The sequence below is a fragment of the Myotis yumanensis genome, unplaced genomic scaffold (assembly GCF_028538775.1).
Source record: "Myotis yumanensis isolate MYYU_CA2020_CCGP unplaced genomic scaffold, mMyoYum1.0.hap1 SCAF_17, whole genome shotgun sequence".
Taxonomy (NCBI): domain Eukaryota; kingdom Metazoa; phylum Chordata; class Mammalia; order Chiroptera; family Vespertilionidae; genus Myotis; species Myotis yumanensis.
In genome coordinates this window covers 11,962,267-11,989,770 of record NW_027223768.1, presented here as the reverse complement: position 1 = coordinate 11,989,770, position 27,504 = coordinate 11,962,267, and the positions used below count along the sequence as shown (strand labels likewise).

At 45.3% G+C, this 27,504-nt stretch overlaps 4 protein-coding genes across 4 annotated transcripts; all 4 read left to right on the top strand.

The window, feature by feature from the left end:
- Positions 1–2,268: 2,268 nt before the first annotated feature.
- On the top strand, positions 2,269–2,502 carry SPRR4 (small proline rich protein 4). Its single transcript, XM_070397521.1, has one exon. The coding sequence runs from the start codon at positions 2,269–2,271 to the stop codon at positions 2,500–2,502; it is 234 nt and encodes a 77-aa protein (XP_070253622.1).
- A 6,594-nt stretch (positions 2,503–9,096) lies between these two features.
- LOC138995603 (cornifin alpha-like) lies at positions 9,097–10,932 on the top strand. The gene is made up of 2 exons (XM_070396172.1): positions 9,097–9,182; positions 10,226–10,932. The coding sequence occupies exon 2, from the start codon at positions 10,245–10,247 to the stop codon at positions 10,677–10,679; it is 435 nt and encodes a 144-aa protein (XP_070252273.1). The 5' UTR covers positions 9,097–9,182; positions 10,226–10,244; the 3' UTR covers positions 10,680–10,932.
- Positions 10,933–15,848: 4,916 nt separating this feature from the next.
- On the top strand, positions 15,849–17,764 carry LOC138995580 (small proline-rich protein 3-like). The gene is made up of 2 exons (XM_070396128.1): positions 15,849–15,924; positions 16,930–17,764. Exon 2 carries the CDS (start codon positions 16,949–16,951, stop codon positions 17,432–17,434), a length of 486 nt encoding a protein of 161 aa, XP_070252229.1. The 5' UTR covers positions 15,849–15,924; positions 16,930–16,948; the 3' UTR covers positions 17,435–17,764.
- A 6,569-nt stretch (positions 17,765–24,333) lies between these two features.
- Positions 24,334–26,439, top strand: LOC138995596 (cornifin alpha-like). The gene is made up of 2 exons (XM_070396160.1): positions 24,334–24,420; positions 25,481–26,439. Exon 2 carries the CDS (start codon positions 25,500–25,502, stop codon positions 26,148–26,150), a length of 651 nt encoding a protein of 216 aa, XP_070252261.1. The 5' UTR covers positions 24,334–24,420; positions 25,481–25,499; the 3' UTR covers positions 26,151–26,439.
- Positions 26,440–27,504: the final 1,065 nt, after the last annotated feature.

Here is a 27,504-nt window from a genome sequence, read left to right as displayed (position 1 = left end):
ATTTCATGCAATATTTGGGACATACACTAAAAAAAAAATCTGTTGTTTATCTGAAATTGAACTTGGGTACTTTGTATTTTATCGGGCAGCCCTAACACAAAGGTCAAACTCTATCCCACCTTCTTTGACCAACACTAATAATACCCATCAGTCCCTGACTCCTGGTGGGCAGGAGGGGGACACAGCACCACGATGATGAAGTTTAGGGGCACCACTCACATTCTGCTGCTTGTGCTCAATGAGAAGATGAATAGAATCCTGTGTAAAAGGTCCTTGCTAGATTGGGAAACCCACAACATTGTGTAGTGGGGCAGGGCTGGGGGACTTCTCCCTCTATAATGTTTAAAGCTATTGGTTCTTTGAATCCTTCCCATCTGAGTTCAAATCCCACCTCTGCTGCTTACCACCTAAGGCATCCTTCCCAGCCTCACTTTTCTCATCTGTAAAATGGGAACAATGGCATTTGCCTTATAGGGGCTATAAAGAGAAACTGAAGCAACAGCATGAGGGGTGATCTCAGCGCTAGGCACCAGTGAGTGCTCAATGAATGGCAGCAAAGACGATGTTCATATTTTAGTTGAAAGTGCCCCAAGGCCATACTCCTCCTCTTTCTCCTTCCTTAATGTTTCTTATAAATCCTCACATTTTTTTCTATTTTCAAAAGATCTTGAGTCCTTGAGTTTGAGCAAAGGCCTTATGTGGGTGACGTCAGCTCTGGTAGACAGGGACCCACAATGCTAAAATATCTGGTGGGTGTTTTCCGTCAAAACAGTCTAGTCTAGTAAAGCAAGTCCCTAGAGGAAGTGCAGGTGGGAGAAGTGGGTGAAGAATTGCCTGGGAGGTGGTGATCAGGGCCACGCCAAGTGCCTGGGGCATGTTGGGGGCCTTTATAAGGTTGCCAGGAGTAGCTGGTCATGAACCTCAGCCTCCTCTCCTAGGATCCAGCTTGTGGCCCCGGTAAGTGGGAACGCATTTATCCTCCCTGGATCTTCAGGGTCCTTTCCTCCTTCTTGAACTATCTTGAGCCGTTAGGCCACTCTCCTCTTCTTTCTCAGGTAGTCAGAGAAGTGGCATAAGCCTTGTGACAGCTAAGGAAATGTCACTCTAATTATTGCTTAGGAAATTCAGTCTCCATTCTCCATTCTATACCACTGCTAGGTGCAACTAATTTCCTGATTCTGGGTTTTAATTTCCTGGCAAAAGGATTTTTCTCATTGAGGGGATATATTTAGAGCTATAGCATTTTGTGCCAATTCTGGTTCTTCTTTGAAGCTTTCTCATGCCCTTTTGGCATTATCAAACTTTGCTTTTGGCTTTACAGAAATTACATTTTATATATCATATTTTATACTATGCAGCTCCCATGTCTCACTATCATGATTGCCCCCTGGGACCTATACTTCCCATTTCTCACTAATCTCCAATTCAAAAGGTGAGGAATGCTGTCTACAGAGGAAACCAGAGATGCATGTCAGCACCAGGAAAGCCTCAGAGGCCTTTCTGGTCAGCATCCTCCAGGTAAAGGCATGGGGTCCAGGTTGCCCAGAGGTGTACCTGGCCAATGAGGAGCCAGTGTTCTTTTCCTCCAAACCAGCTGCCTCTTGGTGAAACATCTTCCTTTTAAGTCTCTTATCTCCAGTGATCTATTTGGCCTTAAATAACCACGTTCTGCATGTAGGGCTAGAACCATTATCCCACAGCCAAGTTAAGTGGGGAGGCAGGGATGGAGCTAGGATTAGAACTCAGTCCTCTGAGTACCTGGAACAGGGTTTGTCCAGCCCATCATTTACACACACTTCCCTCCGAGACCAAGACTGCCTTTTCTTTATGCCCATCTGTCTTGCTCACATTCATTGCACTACCCAAGGCAACTAGCTGACATTACCGACCCATCAGCTAAGAGTTCATGCCTTGATCTTATAAAATGTCTAGGCTACCTTTTAATCATCAATTCAGCACCCCAACATATTTTCTGGTAAGACTTAGAAATATACTATGTATTCCGTTAAGTCAAGAACCCATGGAGAGATGAAGGAAGATACGATATCAGAACAACATAGAAGAGAAAGAAAAGGAAAGAGGTCAATGGCAACAATGGGTGCATATGAATCAATCCATTAACCAATTTGAGGCCATTAATCACTTATCACATTCTTGGCTGGTGGAGAAAACACTCTTCTCAGTGTCAGAAGGGAGAAGAGATGGAGGGAGTTCTTCTCATGGCACCCCCTTCCTGGCTTTCTTTCAGGCTCACCTGTTCCTGCAGCAATGTCTTCCCAGCAGCAGCAACAGCAGCAGCAGCTGCCCCAGAAGACCCAGCAGCACCAGGTGAAACAGCCCTGTCAGCCACCGCCTGTCAAATGTCAAGAGACATGTGCTCCCCAAACCAAGGATCCATGTGCTCCACATGCCAAGAAGCAATGCCCACCTAAGGGCACAGCCATCCCTGCCCAGCAGAAGTGCCCCATGGCCCAGCAAGTCCCCCAGAGTAAACAGAAGTAAGGATCATCTGGAATACCACCTGCTTGACATCTAGGCTACCAGACAGAGCCTTTCTTCTTCCTGCTCCTCCCCCCAGTTCCAGGATTTCCCCCTTCTCTCCCACTTCCTCCTACCCAGGGTCAAATGAAGCACTGTTGGAAGTTCTTCCCACTGAGACCTACACACACCTCATGGTTGCCTCCAAGTCTTCTACCTTCCACCCTGATACTCTCTCAGGTGGATATGAGGAGGCCTCATTCTCTCCAACCTCCGGCTTGACCACAGCTATGGTGCATCCATGGGCCAAAGCAAAGAGTGTATCTGGGCTTCTTCCAGGCTTCCACCCTGATTAGTGGGGACACAAGGGGCTGGTGCACAGCTCCCCAGCTCTCCTTCCCTCAGCTTCTTCCTTATTTCCTCCCCTAATAAAACTGTGCTTCATGTCATTATCTGTTTCCTGGCTCCAGTCTGTGATCTTTCATTTATTCAGAAGGGATATTTGGGGGAAGTGAGTGTGTGAGCACACAGGTGCCTAGGAATGCATCCTCATGGACAGAGTTGCTCTCCAATGACTAATGATAGGAAGGTCAGATCTTGATGCAGTTCAGGTAAAGGGGTGAGAGAGAAAGCCCAGAGACAGCTGACAAGAGTCTGGGACACTTGCCCTTGGCTGAGTAGCTCAGTTGGTTAGAGCAGTATCCTGATATGCCACATATAAGTGAGATCATGTGATACTTATCTTTCTCTGACTGGCTTATTTTGCTTAGCATAATAATGTGATAAGGGAGTAATTTCCAAAAAATATAAAGAATTCATACAACTCAACAAAAAGGAGACAAACAATTCAATAAAGAATGGGCAAAGGACCCGAATAGACACTTCTCCAACGAGGACATATAAATGGCCAATAGACATGAAAAAATGCTCAATGTCACTAATCATCAGAGAGATGCAAATTAAAATCTCAGGGAGATATCACCTCACACCTACCAGAATGACTATCATCAATAAATAACAAACAAGTGCTGGCGAGGATGTGGAGATAAGGGAACCCTCGTACATTGCTGGTTGGAATGCAGACTGGTGCAGCCACTATAGAAAACAGTATGAAGATTCCTCAAAAAATTAAAAATGGAACTGCTGTTTGATCTAGCAATCCCACTTCTTCTGAGAATATATCCTAAGAATCCTGAAACACCAATCAGGAAGAATATATGTTCATAGCAGCATTATTTACAATAGCTAAGATCTGGAAACAGTAAGTGGATTTTTAAAAGCTGTGGTATATTGATACAATGCAGCTGTAGTTTTAACCGCATCTCAAGTGGTTCTTATGCTTAGGCCAGGGAAACACTCCTCACCAATCGGTATTGGGTCTCAGAAACTCACCAAATGCTGCCTATTTCTCTGCCAGACTTCAAGCTTGATATTTGGTTGTCACTCAGCAACATGTGTTAGACAAATGATTACTTCACAGACCAAGAAAATTGTGAAATGTTCTGAGTCACTGGAGATGAGTTTCTAATAATTCATGTGTTTCTGATCCTAAGGAGATGAAATGCACTGACATCTTGTATCCACGGAGTATGCTCTCGTCACTGCAGTGGTTACTTCGCATATGTAATCCCATTTAATAACAGTCTGGAAGCCAAGATTATCATTTCTAATGTATGGGCAAGATAAACTGAGATTCATAAAGGCCTTGGAGTCACAGTACTGGATTTGCATCTTGAACGTGCCACCTATTTGCCACACAAACTTGAGCAGGTGTCTTATTTGTGCTTCAACTTCCACATCTGTAGAATGGGTTTAATGATCTATTCCTAGCATTGCTGTTATGACAATTAGCATCAAGTATTCAGAACAAAGTATAACATCTTGTGGGTGCCAATCAAATGGGAGATATTGTTATTAAGAAACTTTCCCAATGTCATACACACACAGCTAGGAAGGACCTGGGGCAGAAATTGAACCCAGGACTTTATGTTTCCACACCCGTGACCTATAGAGGCCACTCTGTACTCTGGAGGTGCTGGCTCTCCGAGGTGGATCAGGGGAGCTGGCACAGCTGAACAAACAAAGGTGAGACCAACGCCTACAAAGAGTAGTCACCTCCAGTGGGGTTCTGAACTCTCTTTGGAAAATGCTTAGCTGTGTGCTTGTCACTGTGCCCTTTTAACAATCCAAGAGGCAATGAGTGATTAGAGGGGAAGCACATCTAGTATATAGTCTAAACCATCCCAAATTCCATTTCAAACTCAATATCCTCCACTAAAAATACTTGTCTACCTGTGTCTTTCGATCATTCATACCCAGGGAAACTTTATGCCAAGTTGATAATAGATAAGCAATTGATCACTTCAGCTGTGTGGGAACATCCGGACCCAGTCAGTGTCTCTTCTGAGAGTAGTTCCTCAGCTTATAGAATGGCTTATAGAAATGCTTTACTAGTATTGAGAAGCAATGTGGCAGAGTTGCTAAGGGACTGTATCCTGGCTCATTCTATCTTTGTAACCTCTTGGGAGAGTGACTTAACCTTTTTCTGCCTCAGTTTCTTTATCTAGGGCATGTTCAGGCCATTGTATAATCACCAGGAACTTGAACCACCCTCTGTGCCCTCACTCATATAATGGACTTTGCAGTCATTGCCACTATCCAATAACTCATGATAAAATCTTGCCAATATGTATTCCTGAAAGTTTAGTGGAAAAAGAGAAGGTAGTTAAAAAGCTCTCTCTCTCTCTCTCTCTCTCTCTCTCTCTCTCTCTCTTTCTCTCTCTCTCTCTCTCTCTCTCACACACACACACACACACAGTTGAAAAAGGAAAACACACAGACAATAGGAATAATAGAAAGAAGTTTCATCTGATTCAAGTGAAAGAAGAGGAAAAAATGAGACAAATTAGCAAGAATCATTGCATACAACATTTTTAGCCCGTTCATCCTAAAAATGTCTGAAGCATCATTTCATTTAATCTTTACAATCACCTTGCAGAGTATAGTTTGAAGGTCTCAGTTTAAAGACAAGGACATTAAAGTGCAGAAAGGTTAGGGAACTTGCTCAAGGTCACCCAACTAAAAAGGGCAGAACAAGGCTTTGAAACAACTGGCCAGACAGTTGTTTCTTTTTTACCTGCCTCAAGCAAAGAAGATATTTAAATGTTTCTCCATCCCTTAGGGATTGGAAAGATGAAAAAGGGAGATAGTGGCATGGAGATAGTATCCCAGGTCTAATTCTGCTGCTAAGCAAGCTGGGAAGCCTGGACCAAGTCCCTTCCCTACCCCACATGTCCCTTCCTCGCTGTAGGACAGTGCTCTCCTCACCACAGCTGGTCCAAAGAGGAGCCAGGCTCGCATTAGGGAAGAGCAGCAGCCCCCTGTGAACATAGGAGGGGCTTCTGCCACAGGCTGAGCAACCCTGGGAGATGGCCTTCCCGTTAGAGGCCATTGCTTTCCCCCTTTTTTTAATGTGGGGAGTTTGTAGGACCGGATTCACCAGCTAGGCCAGTGATGGCGAACCTATGACATGCGTGTCAGAGGTGACACGCGAACTCATTTTTTTGGTTGATTTTTCTTTGTTAAATGGCATTTAAATATATAAAATAAATATCAAAAATATAAATCTTTGTTTTGCTATGGTTGCAAATATCAAAAAACTTCTATATGTGACACGGCACCAGAGTTAAGTTAGGGTTTTTCAAAATGCTGACATGCGGAGCTCAAAAGGTTCGCCATCACTGATAGGCCAACCCTGATAGTGAATCAAAGCTTAATGGAAGGGGAGAACAGACTTAACACCAGCCACTGAGTGAGCGTCAGGTAAACAAATGGGGGTCAAGGGAAAGTTCCAAAGTCAGAGCCGGAGCAGTGTGGGGTGGAGAGAAGGAAGCCCAGGCGGGGACAGGAGAGCCTGGCCAGTGCGGGTACTGGGTGACGTGATGGGGAAACTCTTTTATCCAGAGCCAGGGCCAAAGGAGGGCACAGGGGACCCAGCTTCAGAGCGGGTTCAGATCCTCAGGGCTGAGACAGCTGGGTGGGGAGAGCAGAGGAGCAGAAAGCAGCTTCCTTGGGGCTGAGAACTACGCCAGGCTTTTCCGGGTGCTCCCTCTGTCAGGGGCTCCTGGGAGGGCGTTGGGTGAAGAGAGGGACTTGGCTCAAGCCCAGAGGGGAGCTAATGTGAGGGAAGAGGCTTGGAGCTCTGTGTGGCTACGGTGCTGGTGGAAGCCCAGAGAGAGGCGGATTGTTAAACAGTGAAGCAGGTGTGTGGGGAAAGCAGTGGAAGGGCTGTCCTTGTCTGAGACGCCTTTTCTCAGCTCATCCCCGAAGATGAGAGACTTTCCAGCAGTCTCTGGGCCTCTCTTTACAAACAATGCCATTCATTAATTTATTCATTCAATCCTTCATTCATTCAGTCAGTCATTCTGTAATCACAAGCTCACTGAGCAGCTACTGCCCACCAGGCACCGTGTGTAAGGATGGACGTGGACCAATGGTTGTGGGGTCACAGTGGGAGGCTGACCCACGACTAGAGTTATCAAGAGGTGACTCAGCTGGGGAGCAAGCAGGTGCTCCCCAAATATTTAAGTGTGACAGTGGAGAGGAATGAGGAGGAGGAACTGTCCATACACCTGGGTTATAAGGTGATTTGGATTTTCCTAAGGCCACACCTAGGAATAGATTGTGTTTTGAAGGCAGCTCTGAACTTCAGTTTTATTTTGTGTTGATCAAAGGAAATTGCTGGTGTAAGTTCTCAAGGAATAACTGTTCTTCTGGCCCCAGGAAAGAGACCACAGCAAAGAATCTTCCGGACCTGCCCAGAGTGGAGGGAAGGTGCACCTGGACAGGTGCTCAGAGGCTGCCCACCTTCTGCCATCCTCAGTGTCGTTGAGGTCAGGGTACCGGTCCCTGTCACTGTGCCACCCTGGGACCTCCAACAGAGTGAAAGCAACTCTCGTTCAAAACAGGCATTTTAGCCTTTTCGTTCCTCTCAGACCCTGGCCCGTGAGGGGTGAGGAACTTAATTAGTGCCTTATTTCCACCTCTGTTCACTAATGTCCCCTCCCTTTTTTAGCAGAGCTAGAAATGCCTTCTGTTTATCCCCACAGCCACTTCAAACATTAAGCAGATTTATGACTACTTAAGCGGATTTGTCCTGGCAACCATTAAGGGCTCACCCAAATTCAGAAAGTCTTTTCACATTGCCACACACGCAAAGCTTTCCCAGGATGCTGAGTGGACCCAGCTCCAAGCCAGGAAGCCTGGGCTCCCCCTGTCCACCTTTAATCATGTTCTGCTTCATTTCCTCTGTAGGCACTAGGAGGGGTTAAGACTGAGGAGAACATAGGATTTCTGTGTAAAAGTCCTTTTCTCATGGGGTTGTTTGACTTTGGGGGAGTTACTTCACTTCCTGTGACCTCAACTCCCCATCACCAGGTGACAAGTGTGGCCTGAGGCTCCCGGAAATCCATTACACTAGAGGCTGTGTCTCTTGCCCCAGGGAGTTCCTGATCTAATGAGGAAAAGTGGTCTTCCTATAGCGAGCTCCTAGAATGAGCCATGCCTGGTGTATATGAAGGATTCTGAATGAATGAATATATATTGAATTACCATCGTTTTGAGCAGGCACAGCTCCAACACTCAGAAAGGTCCCAGGAGATTCAGAGCCAGAGGGGGTGAGGGAAGCATTGCAGCCAGCAAGAGCTCCAGGAGTTGAGGCTGGAGTTGGAAGTGAGCAAGAGTTGGGGAGAGGGGCGGTGTTCATCACTGAGGGCTCCATGGATGGGCTTGGGGTGCAGGCAGTTAGAAAGGGCTTCCAGGATTTCAGGTCGGGGGTGGTGTATAGTTGGGTAAGGAAGGAGGAAAGGGCCATGGCCAGAAGACTGGGTGGAGTAGAGGGGAAGTTACCCCAGAAGATGAATTATCCCTTGAAATCTCTTAAATAGGAAAGGGGTGAAGGTGTGGTTGGTGAAAGCAAAGCAGGTTTCCCCAGATTAGCAACCAGTCCGGGAGGGGTGGGGTTGGGGGAGCTAATAATTAAGTAATTCTGAATGGGTGTGGTTCAGTGGAGTGAGGAGAAAGATGGGAGAAAGGGATGTAATGGTTTTAAATCCCGCAGACAAGGAGTCTACCTTCAGTCAATTCCATGATCTCTAGCATCCATCTACCTTTACTGGTATAAGGCAGGCAACCGGTGCCCGCCCACCTCCGCTCCTCCGCTCCCCTTCCCTTTCCCACTTGTTCATGTGCCCAAATGTATTCTATCCCACAGAACATGAGGAGCAGCCATCTCAAGGAAAAAGAGAGCTGAAAGGTGGCAAGATCACAGAAGCACTCAGATTTCCCTACGGGGTTAACTTATAAAACTCCCCAGGAGACCTATGGCTCACCCCACCCCAACACGAGTCCTATACTTGGGTACACGGGGGAGGCTGGCCGTGGGAATTAGGCCCAGGTGACATCGCTGGCAGGCAGCCAGTGCCAAAAATTACCAAGTGGGTGGTTTTCATCACCAAAGGTGAGCCAACTGGTAATTGAGGGGAGTGGGGTGAATCATCTTTGACAGGTGAGGAATGAAAACAGAGGGGCCTGGGATGATCCAATTTTCCAAAGGCAGGGCTCAGTCATCTTATAAAAAGCCAGCTGGCCATTGATTTTACACCAGATCAGAGGGACCAGGAGACCTGTTCTTCACTGCGTACCAGGTGAGTCTCTGATTGGAACCAGATTGTTGATTTTTTTCATTATTAGAAACTGGGCAGAGGCAAATGTGTAAGAGGGCTGGTGCAGGGTATTGAATGGAGAGTGAGACTATTGGGATATTTTTTATTTTAAATTAAAGCATAGTTTGGGTTTGAAGAGAACTTAATAGGTGGTTACATCAGCCACCTCAGTGGGCAGCTTTAGAACTGGGCTCAGGGAAGGGGACAGATCTGTGTAAGATCCCACCATAGTTAAAAGCAGGCTTACAACTAGAACTCAGGCCCAGAGACTCTCAGAAACACCACTGCCCTCTCTGTTCATGAAACTTATTATAACATTTTAATTCATATGATAGACCTCTACTGAGCCTTTATTATATTTAAGCACTTTGGGTAACACATACCCATAGGGAATTACTCAACAAACTCATAATCTAGCAGGGAAGATAATGCATGTACATACTAGTATATACTAGTAGGAGTAGACAGTGATTGGTATGAGGAAAGGACAGGGAAGGGCTGTGACAGCTGGGAAGCCCCACTCATGAAGAGCTCCAAGCGATGGCACATGATATGAGCTACAATGGAGGAGTATTTGGACAGCAAAGATGGGAAGGAAAGAATTCCAGAGGGGGCTGTGTAAGCAAAGGCCAGAGTCAGGTTGCAGGAGCTTGAATTCATATGAGTCATCCTACAAGTCACAGTGCTGTGTAGTATTAGGAGTGGGTATACTGCAGTCATTTCTAAGATATCATTTTCCCAAAGACCCACTATGTGTACTTGTCAGTAGGGACGTGACATATCTGGGGAAGAAAGGGAGCTGAGCGATGAATTCCACTGAAATGGAACCAACAAACTGCCTTTAAGCTCCTCCCCCTGAGAGGGCCCAGAAATTACCAAAGCATATTTTACTCTCAAATGTAAGAGGTCTGCCAGGGGAGCGATGAGGCTCACTCTTGTGAAAGGTCTGAAATTAAACCTACTTGGCATTGAACGAGGCTTCTTTCCTGGCTAATCCCTGTTTAAACCATCTGTTCTGGCTCTAGGTCCAGCCTCCTTTGAACCATGAGCTCCCACCAGAAGAAGCAGCCCTGCACCACACCCCCCCAGCTTCAGCAACAGCAGGTGAAACAGCCCTGCCAGCCTCCACCCCAGGAACCATGTGCTCCCCAAACCAAGGAGCCATGCCACACCAAGGTTCCTGAGCCCTGCCACACCAAGGTTCCTGAGCCCTGCCACACCAAGGTTCCTGAGCCATGCCACACCAAGGTTCCTGAGCCATGCCACCCCAAGGTTCCTGAGCCTTGCCACCCCAAGGTTCCTGAGCCATGCCACACCAAGGTTCCTGAGCCCTGCCACACCAAGGTTCCTGAGCCCTGCCACACCAAGGTTCCTGAGCCCTGCCACACCAAGGTTCCTGAACCATGCCACCCCAAGGTTCCTGAGCCCTGCCACACCAAGGTCATTCCAGCACCAGTTCAGCAGACCAAGCAGAAGTAATGTGGTCCATGTCCTTGAAGAACCAACCACTGAATGCTGAATCCCCTCTTCCATTCTGCGTATTTGTCCCACTTACCATTCGCATGCTGTCACCCTGAGTCATAATCCCTCCCTCTTTGCACCCTCCAGAAAGATGTCCCTCACACTCAGTTTGGAGGGCTCCTGAGCCCTGGGCTCATCTGAAGAGTGATTTTTTGGAGGGAGGAGAAATCAAGTGACTCTTCCCTGCTCTGCCCCCATTAAATCATTTGTAACAATATAACTGGCTACGTGTGTCATTGGCTGACTCAGCTGTTTGCACTGGTCTCTCAACATGAAGTGGGAACTGCACACAGCAGGACTGGTTAGGAGGGTGGATGTCAGAAGGGGCCTCATGCAGGCACTGAGAACGTGCAGATGTGTATGTGTGACTGTTGTATTCACCAGATGTTCCTGAGCTGTCAATGGAAGAGCGGTCAAGGCTACCCAGAGCCTGTTACTTTGGGCAGCCTCAGTCAGAGCAGGGCTTTCTTTTTGCCCCTGAGTGCATCATATCCGAATATAGATGGTCCCTGCTTCAAGCCATCTCTGCCTCCGAGTCCTTGTTCTCAAATAGCCCTCATTCTGTTCAGTTTATTCTATTATTTATTATTATTCCAAAGAGATAGTGCTTGTACATATTCCAATGTGATTATCTGTTCCTCACTCATCCTCCCTTCCTGATGCCACAACACATGGAAGGCAAGCACTTAAACACTCACTCTCAGACACAAATACACACACACACACACACACACACACACCTCCCCACACATTCACGACAGAGAAACACATACAGGTAGACTCCTACACACACACACACACACACACACACACACACGCACTACACACCACACAAATCCCAAAAATCACACAACACACACACATGCATGCTGAATATCTTTCACTGAATGCGCAATAAGAAGACCTCAATGCTGCAGGAGAGTAGACTCCACAGTGCCTGCCCTAGGAGAAGCCTAAGGGGGTGATCTTTACCCTTTTTCCTTTATAAACTTACACTAACACAACTCTCTCTCTCTCTCTCTCTCTCTCTCTCTCTCTCTCTCCCTGTCTTTCTCTCTCCATCCACACACACATACAGGTACCTCACAGAGTAGAACATGAAAGCAAATGCATCATAGGAAAATAGAAAAGAAGCATTTATGAAGGTTTCAGAGGAAAAGAGGCTAATACAGATAAGACAAAAAGTCATCATATTCCAAATCAACAAATGGGTATCCAGGGGTCAACATTAGTTCCTGCATGATGTACAGCACTCAGGTAGGTTTGGGAAGAAGTCCAGATTTGGAGATGATAAGACAAAAAGTGTTCAACAAAGCTTTGCAGGTCCAGGAGTCATTATCAGACTGGCAGGAGAGAATGACATCATCTGGGTTTGTGAGGTTTGCACAACATGTTCAGGTGATTTCAAATGACTACACATTGACATGATGGAAAATGTCACTAACATCTACAGGAGCAGTCAGCTTTAAAGGGGCTGACCACAATCAGGGACACTGGTGATACACAGCCAGAAGGGTATAAAGTCAAGGAGCCATCATAGGAGGAGTTGAGCAAAATGAATCAAAATCCTTAAACATTTGCATACCCTCTGTATTCCACTGGGAAATATGCATTGATGGGCACGAAGATTTATTTATAAGGAGAATCATTTCAACATTATAAAATAACAAAAGGAAAAGAAAAGGATGGAAGGGAAACAAAATAAATTCCCCCAAAGAGAAAATTAATTGAACAAGTTATTGTGTATCTATGTCATGGAATATACTAAGGTCATACAATAATATTTAGTCATATGGAAAAATGTTCAGACAATGTCAAGATTATGTAAAATATCATGGCATGTAATACATAATTATATAGTTATACCTTTGTTAAAATGTATGTCTACATGCATAAATCTTTTAAAACCTGCCAGTATAAATATAGCAAAATATAAACAGCGGCATGTTTGGCTGGACAGTAAAAGGAATTACTTATTTTATTCTTTGAACATCCCTATATTTTAATCATTTTCAATACCATAAATTGAAAATATTTTTATTGATAACACTTGTTTTACATATTTTAAAAAATTAAAGCACTCCAAGATGTTGATGAGGTAGAGAAAACATTTATTCCAGAACTTTTATTCCGGAAACTTCCTGAGTCCTGCAGCAAGTTTCCAGGCCAGCGGCCCCAAAGGGTGGGGAGAGGGTCACAGTGAAGTCTTTTAAAAAATGATATCCCATATAAACCCCAATACAATTCTAAATCTTTTTGTGAAAAATCCCCCAGAACACCACTCCCTCCACCCCACTCACAACCAAGGACTCCAGTCTTGCCCATTGCCTTTGAACCTGTGACCTCAAGGTTATCTGGCAGAGGTAGAGTTCTCTGACCGGTCTGAGCTTCTCCTCTTGCCTCAGCTCCTTTCTCTCTATTTGTAGAATGCCATTCACCCAGCCAATAGCAGAGGGTAGGATACCGTGTCTGTGTGGGGAATTTGAGGCACAAACTACACACAGGAGATAAACTTAGATGCAGGCATCCCCTGTGCAGATAAAGGAATGCACATTTGGCCCTAACCGGTTTGGCTCAGTGGATAGAGCATCGGCCTTCGGACTCAAGGGTCCCGGGTTCGATTCTGGTCAAGGGCATGTACCTTGGTTGCGGGCACATCCCCAGTAGGGAGTGTGCAGGAGGCAGCTGATCGATGTTTCTCTCTCATTGATGTTTCTTATTCTCTGTCCCTCTCCCTTCCTCTCTGTAAAAAATCAATAAAATATATATTTTTTAAAAAAGAAATGCACATTTGGTTCTCTGCATGGGTGGGTCTTGGTTTCCTCGGCCCCAGCAGCATCTTGAGTTTCCATGTGTGCTGAAGAAAACAGAAGACAGTATCTGGTCTAGATGAGAACTGTTCAGTAAGGGAGTTCCCACTGGGCTGCAGGCTGTTACCATGCTGGAACCTAGGCTCAAGAAAAGAAAGAGTCCAAGGAATTATGTGGGAACAGTCTACACAGTCATGACAAAAGAGCAAGGCCCGGAAACTTTTAAAGTTACCCAATATCGTCCACATTCAGGTCTCAAGCAAGGCCGAGGCCAGTGATGGCGAACCTATGACACGTGTGTCAAAGGTGACACGCGAACTCATTTTTTGGGTTGATTTTCCTTTGTTAAATGGCATTTAAATATATAAAATAAATATCAAAAATCTATGTTTTACTATGGTTGCAAATATCAAAAAATTTCTGTATGTGACACGGCACCAGAGTTAAGTTAGGGTTTTTCAAAATGCTGACACGCCAAGCTCAAAAGGTTCGCCATCACTGGCCTAGGCCATTGATATGGGGAAAGAAGCAGCCTCCTAATGCCAGGAAAGGTCAAGGCACCTCTGGAAACAAGGCTCTCTATCAGAAGTGATGTGATTCACGCTCTGCAATGGGGGTTAGTCTCCTTAGTGCATGCACACTGGTGAACAAACCAAGCTTCTCTGAAGGGCAGAAAGAGCCTTAACACCCAGACACTGAGTATGTTGTCCAAACAAAAATGAGAAGTCCTAGAGGCTGATGCCAGAGATGCTTTTATAAGAGTGAACAAGTTATCAGTACAGGGCAGGAGAAAGCCCACCCAGGAAAGAAAAATAGGAAACGAGAAAGGCCTTTCTTCTAGAACCAAAGTCCAGAATCAAGAGAGGACACGAGAAAGACCCAGATTCGTATAGAGGAGTAGGTACCTCAGGAGATAAGAATCCCAGGTGAAACAGCAGAGTCTGGTCAAAGCTCCTTCTGCTAGGGGATCTTGAGAGATGGTTTTGGACCTGGACCCAACCCCAGAGGAGAGCTAATGTGATACTAGGAAGTAGAGTTTAGGTATCATGGTGGCACTGGCACCATCCCAGAGGTAGGTGACTAGTCCAACACTAGCAGAGAGAGAAGAAGATGGGTGGGAAAGGAAGCAGAGGAAGATGGTGATGAGCCCTCACCCTCTTCTCAGATTATATCATGAGACCTGTCATAAGAAAGTGAGTCATTTTCAAGTAGTTGCTTTATGATTATCAAAGCAATTTATAGATACCTCTCTAAAACAATGATTTTTCCTTCCTTCCTTCCTTCCTTCCTTCCTTCCTTCCTTCCTTCCTTCCTTCCTTCCTTCCTTTCTTCCTTCCTTCCTTCCACAAAACTACACATCCATCAGGGAAAATGACAATTGCCCACTGACTGAACATCTACCGAACTGGTATGAGGATAAAGTGCAAATAGACCTTTGGGATCTGATGGAAGCACTTCATAGCATTGGCTCTGCCTAAGGGTTCAGGTTCATGGTAGGTAACACAAGGGTAAAGAAGTGGAAAGGGAGGAGCCATTCACATACTTGAGTTTTAAGGATGTTTGGATTTCCCCAGGGGCACACCTAGCACAAGATTGCATGTTGAGGTCAACTCGGGGTTAGTGACCTCTGTTTCATCTTACCATGATCTGAGGACATGACTGGTGTATGATAAAAGAGAACCCATGAGAGGCAAGGTCTTCAGGGCTGTGCATCATGTTGAACAGACCCAGTTAGTCCTGGATCTCCATCCCCAATGACATCTACTGTCCTTGGTCAACATGGCATCTTAAGTCTCTCACCAGAGTAAAAACAGTTCATTTCTAAAGCAGGCATTTCAGCCTTTCCTTTCCTCACAAAGGGCTGGATCTGCTAAGAAATGGAACAGCATATTGTTCACTTATTGTCACGTACTGAATAGTCACTTAAGTAAAGATCAGATGATTCACCTACTATTCTTTGGAACCTCCCAGAAGAACCAGTAGTGCCTATTGTTCATCTCCACATCCGCTTAGAAAATTAAAGTACTCAATAGAATTAATCTGAGCTAAAGACCAGGTTTCTATCCAAGAAACACACTTGTTCCTGGTCCCAGAACCCAGAACTTCCCCCTGACATAACTCATCACCACCCAGGAATCCTGTTATCCATACCAACCTCATCGCAAAGGGTAGACAGTGGGACCAAGCCCAAGGTGATATTTTTGTCAAAGAGTAAGTGCCAAAAAATGTTAAGCCAGAGATTTTCATTACAAAAGCTTGAATAAAGATAGAGCAGTCCAAAAAAACTTCCACTTCCTTAAGGCAGGGCTCATATTCTGTATAAAATGCTAGCTGGCCAGAGACTCCACACCAGACCCAAGAGGCCAGACAGCTTGAACTTTTCTCTGCACCAGGTAAGTCTCTCTAGTTGTAACTTCTTAATATGTGCCCAATTGTATTTTATTTGTTTGGAGTCTGTTTGTCATGCTAAAAATATATTTACTTTAAATGCAATGGTAATTTGTGTTTAAAGTGACATTCAAGTCTGCGGACTTCCCACTCAGATTGTAACTATGAAACTTGGGATAAAAAAAGGGGAACGGTTTCTGTAATAATGATTTGTTCAGTTACAGGATAGAGACTACACCATGACCAGGGTACTTTTAGTGACTTTTAATACTTCTTCTAATCATTGCTGAGTTTTTGAAATGTTGTGACACTGATGATTTGGATGTTCAAAAGATAGCTTTTTCTTTAATCCATTAACTTACCATCTATCAAAGAACATAGAACATGGGCATAATTTACAAACATACTTCAAGAAAAGTGATTAACGGAGAGGACAAGACAGGTATTGTGCTGTGGCAAATGAGGAAGGTGACCTGGATTTGACAGAGAGTGTCTGGGAGGATGGGTGAACATGTGTGGAAATAGCAACAGGATGGAAATCCTTCCATAAAGCATGTACTGAGGAGAGGATGTGGGCAGAGGGTCAGAGGTGGAATCATGTGGCTCAGGGCAGGTTGGTGTGCAGTTTTCTTAGGAGAGCTCTGTGGTGGACTTGAGAGGGTAGATCTTAGGTTTTTGACTTTATCATCCTCCCAAATTATTAAAATCCTGGGGACTTGATCAATCCTGGGAGCCAATGTTGTGTTTTGCTTCCAATGTAGGTTTTCAGAATCACCAGGAAGAAAGGAAGGATAGGCCAGGGGTCCACTCATGTGGAGCAGAATAAAGCACCTTTAAGCTTCTCTCCTTGAAAGGGCACAGGGATCAACAAAGTTTCCATTGATTCAGGGGAGAGAGAAAGAGAGGAGAAGCTCTCACATCTGAAGGGACATACTAGCAGATATATTGAACATTAAATTTGTCTTTTTCATTGTTTCACCAAATCACTGGGTCAACTTTTTTGTCTCTAGGTCCAGCCTCCTTTGAACCATGAGTTCCCACCAGCAGAAGCAGCCCACCAACCCACCTCCCCAGCTTCAGCAGCATCAGGTGAAACAGTCCTACCAGCCTCCACCTCAAGAACCATCCGTTCCTATAACCAAGGCGATATGCCCCCCCAAGGTTCCACAACCTGGCCCCACCAAGGTTCCACAACCTGGCCAAACCAACGTTCCACAACCTGGCCCCACCAAGGTTCCAGAGCCATACTACCCCCAGCATCCTCAACCAGGCCAAACCAAAGTTCCAGAGCCATACAACCCCCAGCATCCTCAACCAGGCCAAAAGGATACTTCAGAGCCATACTACCCTCAGCATCCTCAACCAGGCAAGCCTGTGTTTCCTGAGAAGGGTCACACCAAGCTTCCTGAGCCAGTCCACCCTAAAGTCCCTCAGCCTGGCCAGCCTCAGGTCCCTGAGCCATTTCCTTCAAAGGTTACTCCTGGCCCAGCCCAGCAGAAGACCAAGCAGAAGTAATGTGGACCACAGCCATGTCCTTGAGGAGTTGATCACCAGATGCTGAATACCTTCTTCCCTTCTGCTTCTGTGTCTTGATTATCTGTAGACCTTGTAATCAGTATGTTCTCACCATCAGTCAGAATCTTTCTCTTATTTGCATCCTAAAAAATATTTGCTATGAGACTTTTCCTTGCACACTCTGAAGAGTCCTCTGAGCCTCTGAATTATGCAGAAGGCCTGAGTGGCTCTGCTGGTCCTATGTTGCTCAGGGCTCACCTGAAGAGTCAGTCTGGATGAGAACAATGCCTGTTTCCTGCTCTGTTCCTATTAAAGCACTTTAATCCCATTTTTTGCTGCTTGTCTTAGTGAGTAAATCTGCCCCTTCCTGTTCTATGACCTGCAATTAGAGAGGAGTTGATGTAGACATCATCTACCTGTCCTGTTACTGTGTGCTTCCATGAGTGTGTGTGTGTGTGTGTGTGTGTGTGTGTGTGTGTGTGTGTGTGTGATTACATTTAAGGGGCATCTCAAGAATGGCAATGGCTATTGTGTAATGGGACCCAGAGCCTGTCACTTTGGGCAGCTACACCTGGAGCAGGGCTCTCCTTTGACACTGGACTGAGTCATGCCTCAGTCCCATGGTGCCTGCTCCAAGCCATCTCTGATCCTGAGGACTCTGCCCCCATGGGTCCTGCTTATTCCCCAAAACATCACTGCTACATACTTGAATCCAATTATTCTGGTTTTCTTCATTCATTTTACCTTCCAGACATCCAACACATACAGACATACACTCAGAAAGAGGCACATTTATTCAAGTAGCCACACACACCTAATTATCCATATAGCTCAGTCCTCAGCTCAGACAATGTTATCTTTTGCTGGGCACCCATCATGTGCAGGGAGGCCTGATACTATCTATACCAGGAAGAGGGAGAGGAGGATACACAGTTCCTCCTCTCAGATAATCTGTAGTCTTCTCTGGGAGATACAATATTCAGGTTCTCATATAAACATATATACAACCACACGCACCAACTTCAGATAGTGTTCCTCCCAAAATAAACCACGGACAGCTATCTATCAAGAGATCAGAAAAAGGATCTGAGTTTGAAGAAGAGATTACGAGGAGGAGTAAGAGATCCAAGTGAGGTGGATAACTAGCCAGGAACTGGTGGAAAGCATGTCATTAAGCTATAAAATGTCAGGAGTGAAAGGAGAGTTAAATAGCACCTAATACAGCCCCTGAATTTCCAGATAAAGAAACTGATATCCAGAAAGGAGAAGAAGATTGAGACCAACGAGAAATCATTTCTGAATCACACCTAGAGCCTAGATCTCTATATATTCTAGACCCTAACTTTCTCCTGCAGCCACTTTTGATCTCAAGGGTGATCAATAGGTTTGCAGGTCTTTGTTGAGTGGGTCTGAGATTTTAGGGAGCTTTTTTCCAAAACCAGTAAAGCCAACATAAAATTTCAGAATGGCTGCAGTGGTCACTGGGAAGTGAAGCCCATTTCTTGACAAGGTTGACGGTCCATAACACCTAGCAGGTGTGAGGCAGGTGACAGATAGTATCTGAGTGACATGATGCACAAGCACTCCAAACAGAGTTGGCGAGAACTCGGAAATCTTTGGAAACTGCAAGACAGAAACCGTCCAACAAGTTATTACAATGTGCTGAGTAGTTGTCACACTGGCAGAAGGGAATGACGTGTCTTGGGTCTGCCTGGTATGCACATTTGAAGTGGCTTCATGTTTCTGCTGATTTCAATAGTGGAAGAGTCTAGCGATAACGCCGAGCCGCTCACAATTAAATAGGCTGATTCTTAATGGGGCAATGGACTCTGTAATACACAGATTTTATAAGTATAGTTTAAACATCATAAAGAAGAGTTGGGCAGGAAAGAATCAAAAGGTTTAACGATCTACCTGACTCTTGAATGATCATTTGATTCCAGAATTTTATTTTTAGGAAATATTCATGCATGTACACAAATATTTTATACATGAGGATACTTGTTTCAGCATTGTATCTAATACAAAAAAAGTTGATAACACTGAAATGCATATCAATAGATAATGCAACAACGAATGAGATGTCTGTGCTTGGATTATACTACAGGCATTAAAAAGATTGTTGTAGGAAAATGATTAGTCTTATTGGGAAAAGTTCCGATTATATTATTACAAAAGCAGATACTAAACAATATAAGCCAAAACATCTTTTTAATAATGGATGCATGTGTCTGGGTTTACAGGGGAAAAAATATATCCTGAATAAAACAACACTGAATAAAGCAAAATATAACTATGGCTATTTCTGGCTGCTTATATGTTAGTGTTCATTTTTTAATAGCCCTGTTTTCCCACTTTATGCATTATACAATGTTATTTGATTTTTGTAGAACTTCTAATCCTGATATTAGAAAATAAAAAAGTCAGTGAAGATGTTGCTAGAATAAATGTATGTTCTGTCCATCAAGAACATTCCCGAGGCTCTGCAGCAGGTCCCAGATCAGCAGCCCAAGGGTGGGATGCCACATCCTGGTTGGGGTAGCCCCTATGTCTCATCCCTCCACACAGCTCCATCCCAATTTTGATCTTCTGGTAGGTACACTGGAGCCAACAATCCACACAGACTCACAGGCCAAGGACCTCAAATCCTGCCCACTAACTGACAGCTGAACCCACCAAGGTTTTAATGAGGTTCCTCCGCCTAACCCCACCAAGGTACAAGATCTGAGTCACCCTAAGGTTCCAGGTTACTATGGGCCCATCCCAGCAGAAGATCAAGCAGAAGTCATGTGGTCCACTGCCACGCCCTCGAGGAGCTGACCACAGGATGCTGAACACCTTCCCTTCCGTTTCTGTGTCTTAACTGTCTGCAGATCTTATAATCAGTATGTTCTCACCATGAGTCACCATGTCTTTCTTACTTGCATCTCAAAATATGTGCTACGAAACCTTCCTTACACTCATTTTAGAGGTCCCATGGGCCTCTAAGTTAAGCAGGGGTCTTAGTGGTTTTGCTGGTCTCAGCTGCTTAGGGTTCATCTGAAGAGGGAATCTGAATGGGAAGCAATGCATGTTTCCTGCTCTCCCTCCATTAAATCACTTTTGAGTGCACTCCTGACTGTATGTGTCATTGGGTGACTCTGCCCCATTTACTGCCACGCTATCATGATAGAACCTGTCATCAGAGAGGAGTTGGTGTAGACATCATCTATCTGTCCTGATACTGTGTGTTTCCATGTGTGCGTGATTACATTTAGGGGGCATCTCAAGAATGGCAATGGCTATTGTGTAATGGAATCCAGAGCCTGTCACTTTGGACAGCCACGCCTGGAGAAGGACTCTCCTCTGGTACTGGACTGAGTCATGCCTCTGTCCCATGACATGGTGCCTGCTCCAAGCCACCTCTGATCCTGAGGACCCTGCCCCCAAGGCTCCTGCTTATTCCTCAAAACATCACTGCTACTTACTTGAACCTAATCATTCTGGTTTTTAGATTTAACCAGTGACTTAAAACCAGAGGGGAGTTTTAGGCAGGGATTAGGGATACATGATCCAGGGGAGGTGAGCAATCAGCCACAGTGTTGGGAAAGAGCTGGTTATTAAGATTTAAAATGCCAGGAGTGAAAGAAGATGTAAGAGCATCTGGTACAGCCATTCTATTTTTCAAGTAAAAAACATGATATCAAAACGTTAATTAGAGGAACCCAGAATTCACCTCTTTTTTGCATCACACATGACACACTAAAGCCTGCTAAGAGAGCTTTTCTGTCTTCAAAAGCCCTTTATATGTGACTTTAATCCACCCTTATACCTTCCTGGGCAGAGTGGACATTTTCAAGAAAGTCCATGAAATGTAAGTGGCATTTGGGCGCCTGAAGAGGCACTCCTTGATGCATCTTATTCTGAGCTGATTGTTGCTGCTGACTGAAGAGGCGCCCTGGAAGAAGAGAGATTCATCCTTGTCCTAATGACAGCTGACGGCAGGAAGTAAAAGCAGAGGATCACTTATTTTCCTTCGGCTCTTGCCTCTCTTCCACTTACTCTCTCCAGTCCAGCCACAGTGTCCCTGGAACATGCCAGGCAAGCTCTGGCCTTAGAGCATTTACATCGGATATCCTCTTGACCTGGAACTGTTTCCACAGAGAGCCTAATAGCTAACTTTCCAACCCTCAAATCTGTTCAAACATCACATTCTCAATGAGCACACAGACACACACACCACCACCACCACCACCACCACCACCACCACCACCTCTTTGGTGCTCTCAATTGCTTACATGGGTATTCCTTTTGTTTATAGCATTTAAATAATTTGCATATTCATCATGCTTCTTTATTGTTTATTTTCACCCTCCCCTATAATATGTGAACTCCACAAGGCCAGAGATCTTTGTTATTGTTCATTGATATACTCCCAAGGATCTAGAACTCTGCCTGACTTATTGTAGCCACTCAAGAATCAGGTGAATGAATGAATTAGAGGAGATCCTTCGAGCAATAGTTGATAATCCTCAAAAATTTCCATTGTCACCAGCATCTGTTGAAACTACAAGGTGAGCCAGGCCTCCAGTGCTGAGCACATATTCCAGTGGGGAGATTCCAGGGTATGTCATCACCTGACACTCCCTGACTTGTCCTTTTAGGTGACTTGAGAAGTAACTAATCCTGCTCGATCTTAGGAAGGCTGTGATCTCCCATATAGCTGAGCCTGAGTTCTTGAGATTCATGTCTATTTTGATGCAATCAGATTGTGGTTCGCATTTGAAAAAATTTTTTTGTGTGTGTGCTTTTTCTCACGTGGTGAGAAGATGTAGAACTTTTTGTCTGGAGATGAAGGCAGAAGTATTTGTCCTAACCTATCACTCCCGTTCACAACCACCATTTGTCCAGTCTGACTCCATGTGCATTAACTCTCCCTGGATTATGTACTCAGCAGTGCATTGTTCTATGGGTACTTTGCACTTTAGCATCATAGAAGACTTAGATCAGAAAGGGACAGGAGGATCTTGCACAAATCCCATTCGAGGGCCACATGGCAGTGTGTGGATATAAAGTAGGGCAGAGAGAATTTGTAGAGATGCCCAAAAGGTGTCTAGTACAGTTAACCAGTAAGACTAAGAAAGATCAGGCTTTGGAATAAGAACATTAGCAGCATCCAGACAAAGGCATTAGTGTGAAAGTCATTGGGGAGATGCTAGCTGCAATCAGAAGCCATATGGCTGCCAGAAAATTCATTGGCTAATTCAGCACTGCTGGTGAAGAAATTGAGCTTCCATGTATAGTATAAAAAGGTGTGGTATCCAACTATTCGCTGTGCTTTAGACAAAAGTGAAGTAGGGTAAAGAAGAAATTCAGGTGCTAGAAAGGAAAAGGTGTTGTCTGAGGGAAAGGACACAAAAGTCAGATAGGTGTATCAGGTCACTGACTCTTGCTGAACCATTACTCCTATTCTCAGCTCATACCATGTGGCTTGTGACAAGGGAGTGTTTCTTTTATAAGAAATGTCCTACTGCCCTGGTTGGTGAGACTTAGTTGGTTGAGCATTGTCCCATGCACCAGAAGGTCGCTGGTTCAATTTCTCGTCAGGGCGCACGCCCAGGTTGCAAGTTCCATCCCCAGTAGGGGGTGGCAGAAAGCAGCCAATTGATGTTTCTCTTCTTCTCCCTTCCTCTCTGGCTCTCAAATCAATAAAAATATATTTTTTAAAAATGAAAAGAAACTTTCTAGCTGTTCTCAAAGCAGCCTCTGTGTATCTCATAAAAGTAATGACATTCATTCATCCACCTATTCTATTATTGTCAATCTATCAAGTACCTTGTGGGGATAAAGAATGGAATAATCACTAGGAGATGAGTGGGAAGCGCTCCTGGTGATGGCTGGCTGGTCCTGGACTCCAGTTCAGGCGAGGTGACACAGCTGTGGAGCCAGCAGCTACTCCACAAAATATAGGTGAGCAAAGGTAAGGAAGAAGGGACCACACAAGCACCTGGGTTTGAAGAATGATTTGGATTTTCCAAATACCCCAGCTTGTTACAGATTGTGTATGAATGGCAGGCCTGGATTAGTGACCTCACTTTCATTTTATCTTAAGCAGAGCGGACTCTGATATAAAGGGTCAAGGAATCACAGGTCCCATGTTCCTGTGTTGCTTCTAGGGAGGGGTCTTCATGGGAGGCAGCATCTTCAGGGTCCACTGGCACATTAGACAGAACAAAAGGACCAGGTTTCTCTGGGGCTGCTGAACCTGACTGTCTTCTCCAGGTTTTCACCAATCAGCATCCCCATCACTGATCGGGGTCCCCATACCCCTGTCTGCTATTGACGCCGAGGTCTCTCTTGGAGTGAAGGAATTTTAGGGCCAAAAGAATCATTTGAGCCTTGCCTTTCTCCTCCCAGACCTGGGAACACTTAGGAATGGGTAAAGAGAATTATTACTTTTTTCCACCTGAGGAAGTTCATGGCACCATGCCCTTGGCCTCCCAGGAGAACCAGGAACAACTGCTTATCTCCACATCCACTTCCAATACTAAGCAGTTCAATAAGCCTGGACTGTGCCAGGGATTAGGGCCTCCAGGAAACAGGGATGTTTCTGGATCCGGCAGCCCTAGAACTTCTCCCTCTTCTTGCCTTTCAGCCCACACCGCCCCCACTGTAAACATTCCACGTGGGTGTAAAGGACCCTACGAGGGGACAAGGCCCAGGTGACATCATTGCCAGACAGCAAGTGCCAAAAAAATGTCAAGTGGGTGGTTTCATCACAAAGACTGAACCAACAGGTAGATGAGGGGACTGGGGTGAATCATGTTTGACAGGCAAAGGATTAAGACATAGCAGTCCAAAAAAATCCCACTTCCTTGAGACAGGTTTCCATCTATAAAAAGCCAGTTGGCTGGGGACACTACACCAGACCAGAGTGACCACGCAGCCTGCTCTTCTCTGCGCACCCCGTGGCTCTCCTTCCTCCGAACGCTTACCAATTGCTCAAGGTATTTTCTTTTTATTGGAACCTCCTTGGCACTATTGAAGTTCTGTTATCAGAGTTATAGCCTCTATGAACAGCTTTGTTGTAAATGCAATCATAGTTTTCGCTTGAAGAGACTTACTAGTAAGATGTTATCAATGCTGCCCCGTCAGCTCTTGCTGTGACAGAGAGAAGAGGATTGGCTTGCGTGCGACCCTCCATTAGCAGGATAAACCCTGCTAACTTAGAGTTGGTAGAACTTATAGTGACATTATACCTCTTTCTTTATTCATAACCTGAATGCGGAGAATTTTATTCTTTCACCAAAGTGTTTTATGAGAATTTATTATGTTGGTACTTTGCTAAAAAAAAAAACAATTTAGACAACAGAGAATTTATTCCATGAAACTACAGCGTATACAGGAAAATAAGACATGGGCAGCAGAAAGTCAATGTAGAAAGTCACCCGCATAAAGCAATAAGGACAAGCAAAGTGCTGTGCAGTTTGGGAAAGAGAAGGCTTGCTCTAGAAATGCCTCCCAAGGTATCGGATGAGGATCATAGAGGCCACCTGTGACCCATGGTGTTCAGGTAGTACTTGAACGAGCAGATTGAAGAAAGCTCGTGAGAAAGAGTAGGGTGTGAGTGAGGCTAGAGGGGGATCAAGTGGGTTCTGGAGAAGTCAGTAATTAGCTTATAGGTGATAAACCATTCTGTTTTCAGAAATGTTAGGCTGAAGTTACTGGGTTGCTGTTTATTTTTTGTTTTTTTCTTTCAAACCATATCACATTTCCATGTGATCCAATATTGTGCTCTCATATTTCTGCTAGGAACCTGCGGCTGTGTTGCATTGCTAATTGGGTTTTAAGTTGTGCCAGGAAGAAAGAGACCACTGGGAGAGGCCCTGAGTAGAGCTGAACAAATTACCTTTCGGTTCCCCCAGTTCAAAGGTTCAGAAATCACCAGGGTGTTCTTAGTCATAAACGGAGGAAGGGGAACATTTGCTTCTTAGGAGACCCGAACTGGCATTGAGTGTGGCTCCTTCCCTAGCTAATCCCTGTTTAAATAATCTGTTCTGTCTTTAGGTCCAGCCTCTTGTGAACCATGAGTTCCTACCAGCAGAAGCAACCCTGCACCACACCCCCCCAGCTTCAGCAACAGCAGGTGAAACAGCCCTGCCAGCCTCCACCCCAGGAACAATGTGTTCCCCAAACCAAGGAGCCATGCCACACCAAGGTTCCTGAGCCATGTCACCCCAAGGTTCCTGAGCCATGCCAAACCAAGGATCCTGAGCCCTGCCACCCCAAGGTTCCTGAGCCATGTCACCCCAAGGTTCCTGAGCCATGCCAAACCAAGGATCCTGAGCCCTGCCACCCCAAGGTTCCTGAGCCATGTCACCCCAAGGTACCTGCGCCATGCCAAACCAAGGATCCAGAGCCATGCCACCCCAAGGTTCCTGAGCCATGCCAAACCAAGGATCCTGAGCCATGCCACCCCAAGGTTCCTGAGCCATGCCAAACCAAGGATCCTGAGCCATGCCACCCCAAGGTTCCTGAGCCATGCCACACCAAGGTTCCTGAGCCATGCCAAATCAAGGATCCTGAGCCCTGCCACACCAAGCTGCCAGAGCCATGCCAAACCAAGGTTCCTGAACCATGCCACCCCAAGGTTCCTGAGCCATGCCACCCCAAGGTTCCTGAGCCATGTCCCTCAACGGTCATCCCGGGACCAATTCAGCAGACCAAGCAGAAGTAATGTGGTCCTTGATGCTGAATCCCCTCTCCCATTCTGCTTGAGTGCCATTTTCCTTGTAATCAGCATGCTGTTACCCTGAGTTACAATCCTCCCTCAGTTGCCCCCTAAAAATATGTGCTATGAAGCCTTCCTTCCCAAACACTCCGGGCCTCTGAGCTTCTGAATGAGGCTGAGGTTCTTGATACCTTAGAACCCTAGTTTCAGCTCAGGATTCATCTGAAGAGGGACTTAAGGTGCAAATATGTGGATCAGCTCTGTTCTGCCCCCATTAAATGCACTTTCCATTTCACTCCTGACTGTGTGTGTCGTGATCTGATTCATTGTCTTTATTCCTTTCCCTTGTGAAATAGGACCTGTTCCCAGACAGGTTGGTGAGGAAGGGCATCTTTCAGAGTCTTTGGGTCCTGGTAGTAGGTGGGTGGCGCGTCTCCCCCTCCCCCTTACCCCACCGCTGACTTTTCTTGGGCTGGCATTGGGAGGTTGTGTAATGCCACCCAGAGGCTGTTCCTTGGGCATCCAAGGCTGGAGCAGGGCTCTCCTCCTGCGACTCAGTGAGTCACGCTGGAGTCTAGTTAGTGCCTGTCCGCGCTGACTCTGACTCTAACCCTGAGTGCCCTGTCCCTACACCTGGCTTTCAGATTGCTCACTCATCTAGCCAATTCCTGTTTATTTTAAAGGATATTGTTCCTACATATGTGAATCTGCTTCTCCTCGCTCATTTCTTTCTGATACCTGTGACTCTGTTTCTCAAACATCCACAAGGACTCGCAGCCTCCACACTTATCTCAATCAATCCTCTCGCATTTGCTGAGTGCCCACTCTGCCAGGAAGGGAATAAGGATCTCTAGGGCATTTCCAGTCATCTAGAGGCATGTACTTCTCTCCCCACCCAACCCCTCACACAAACACACATACACACCCATGCAAGCTAGATCGGAGGTTTCCCAGAGTAACACGCCAAAGCTGATCTACTGCATCCTCAGGATGCAAACCACACACAGTGTGGCAGGAACCACGGGCAGTGAGGACTGGAAAGCCCACCACTCCATCTTCCTAGAATATAACAATGTTTACAGAGAAATGAAGCATGATAGAATTATCAGCCATCCATTCATATATATGTGTACATAGTCATACTTATATCAAAAATATGTTTCTTTTTATATTCCTGGGAGGGAAAACACAGCAAATTTTCCTGCAGAAGTATAGTGCAGTTACTGTGGAGAACAGTATGGAGTTTCCTCAGAAAACTAAAAAGGAGCTCCCATTTGACCCAGTGATCCCACTTCTAGGAATATATCCCAAGAAACTAGAAACACCAATTAGAAAGGATATATGCACCCCTATGTTCATA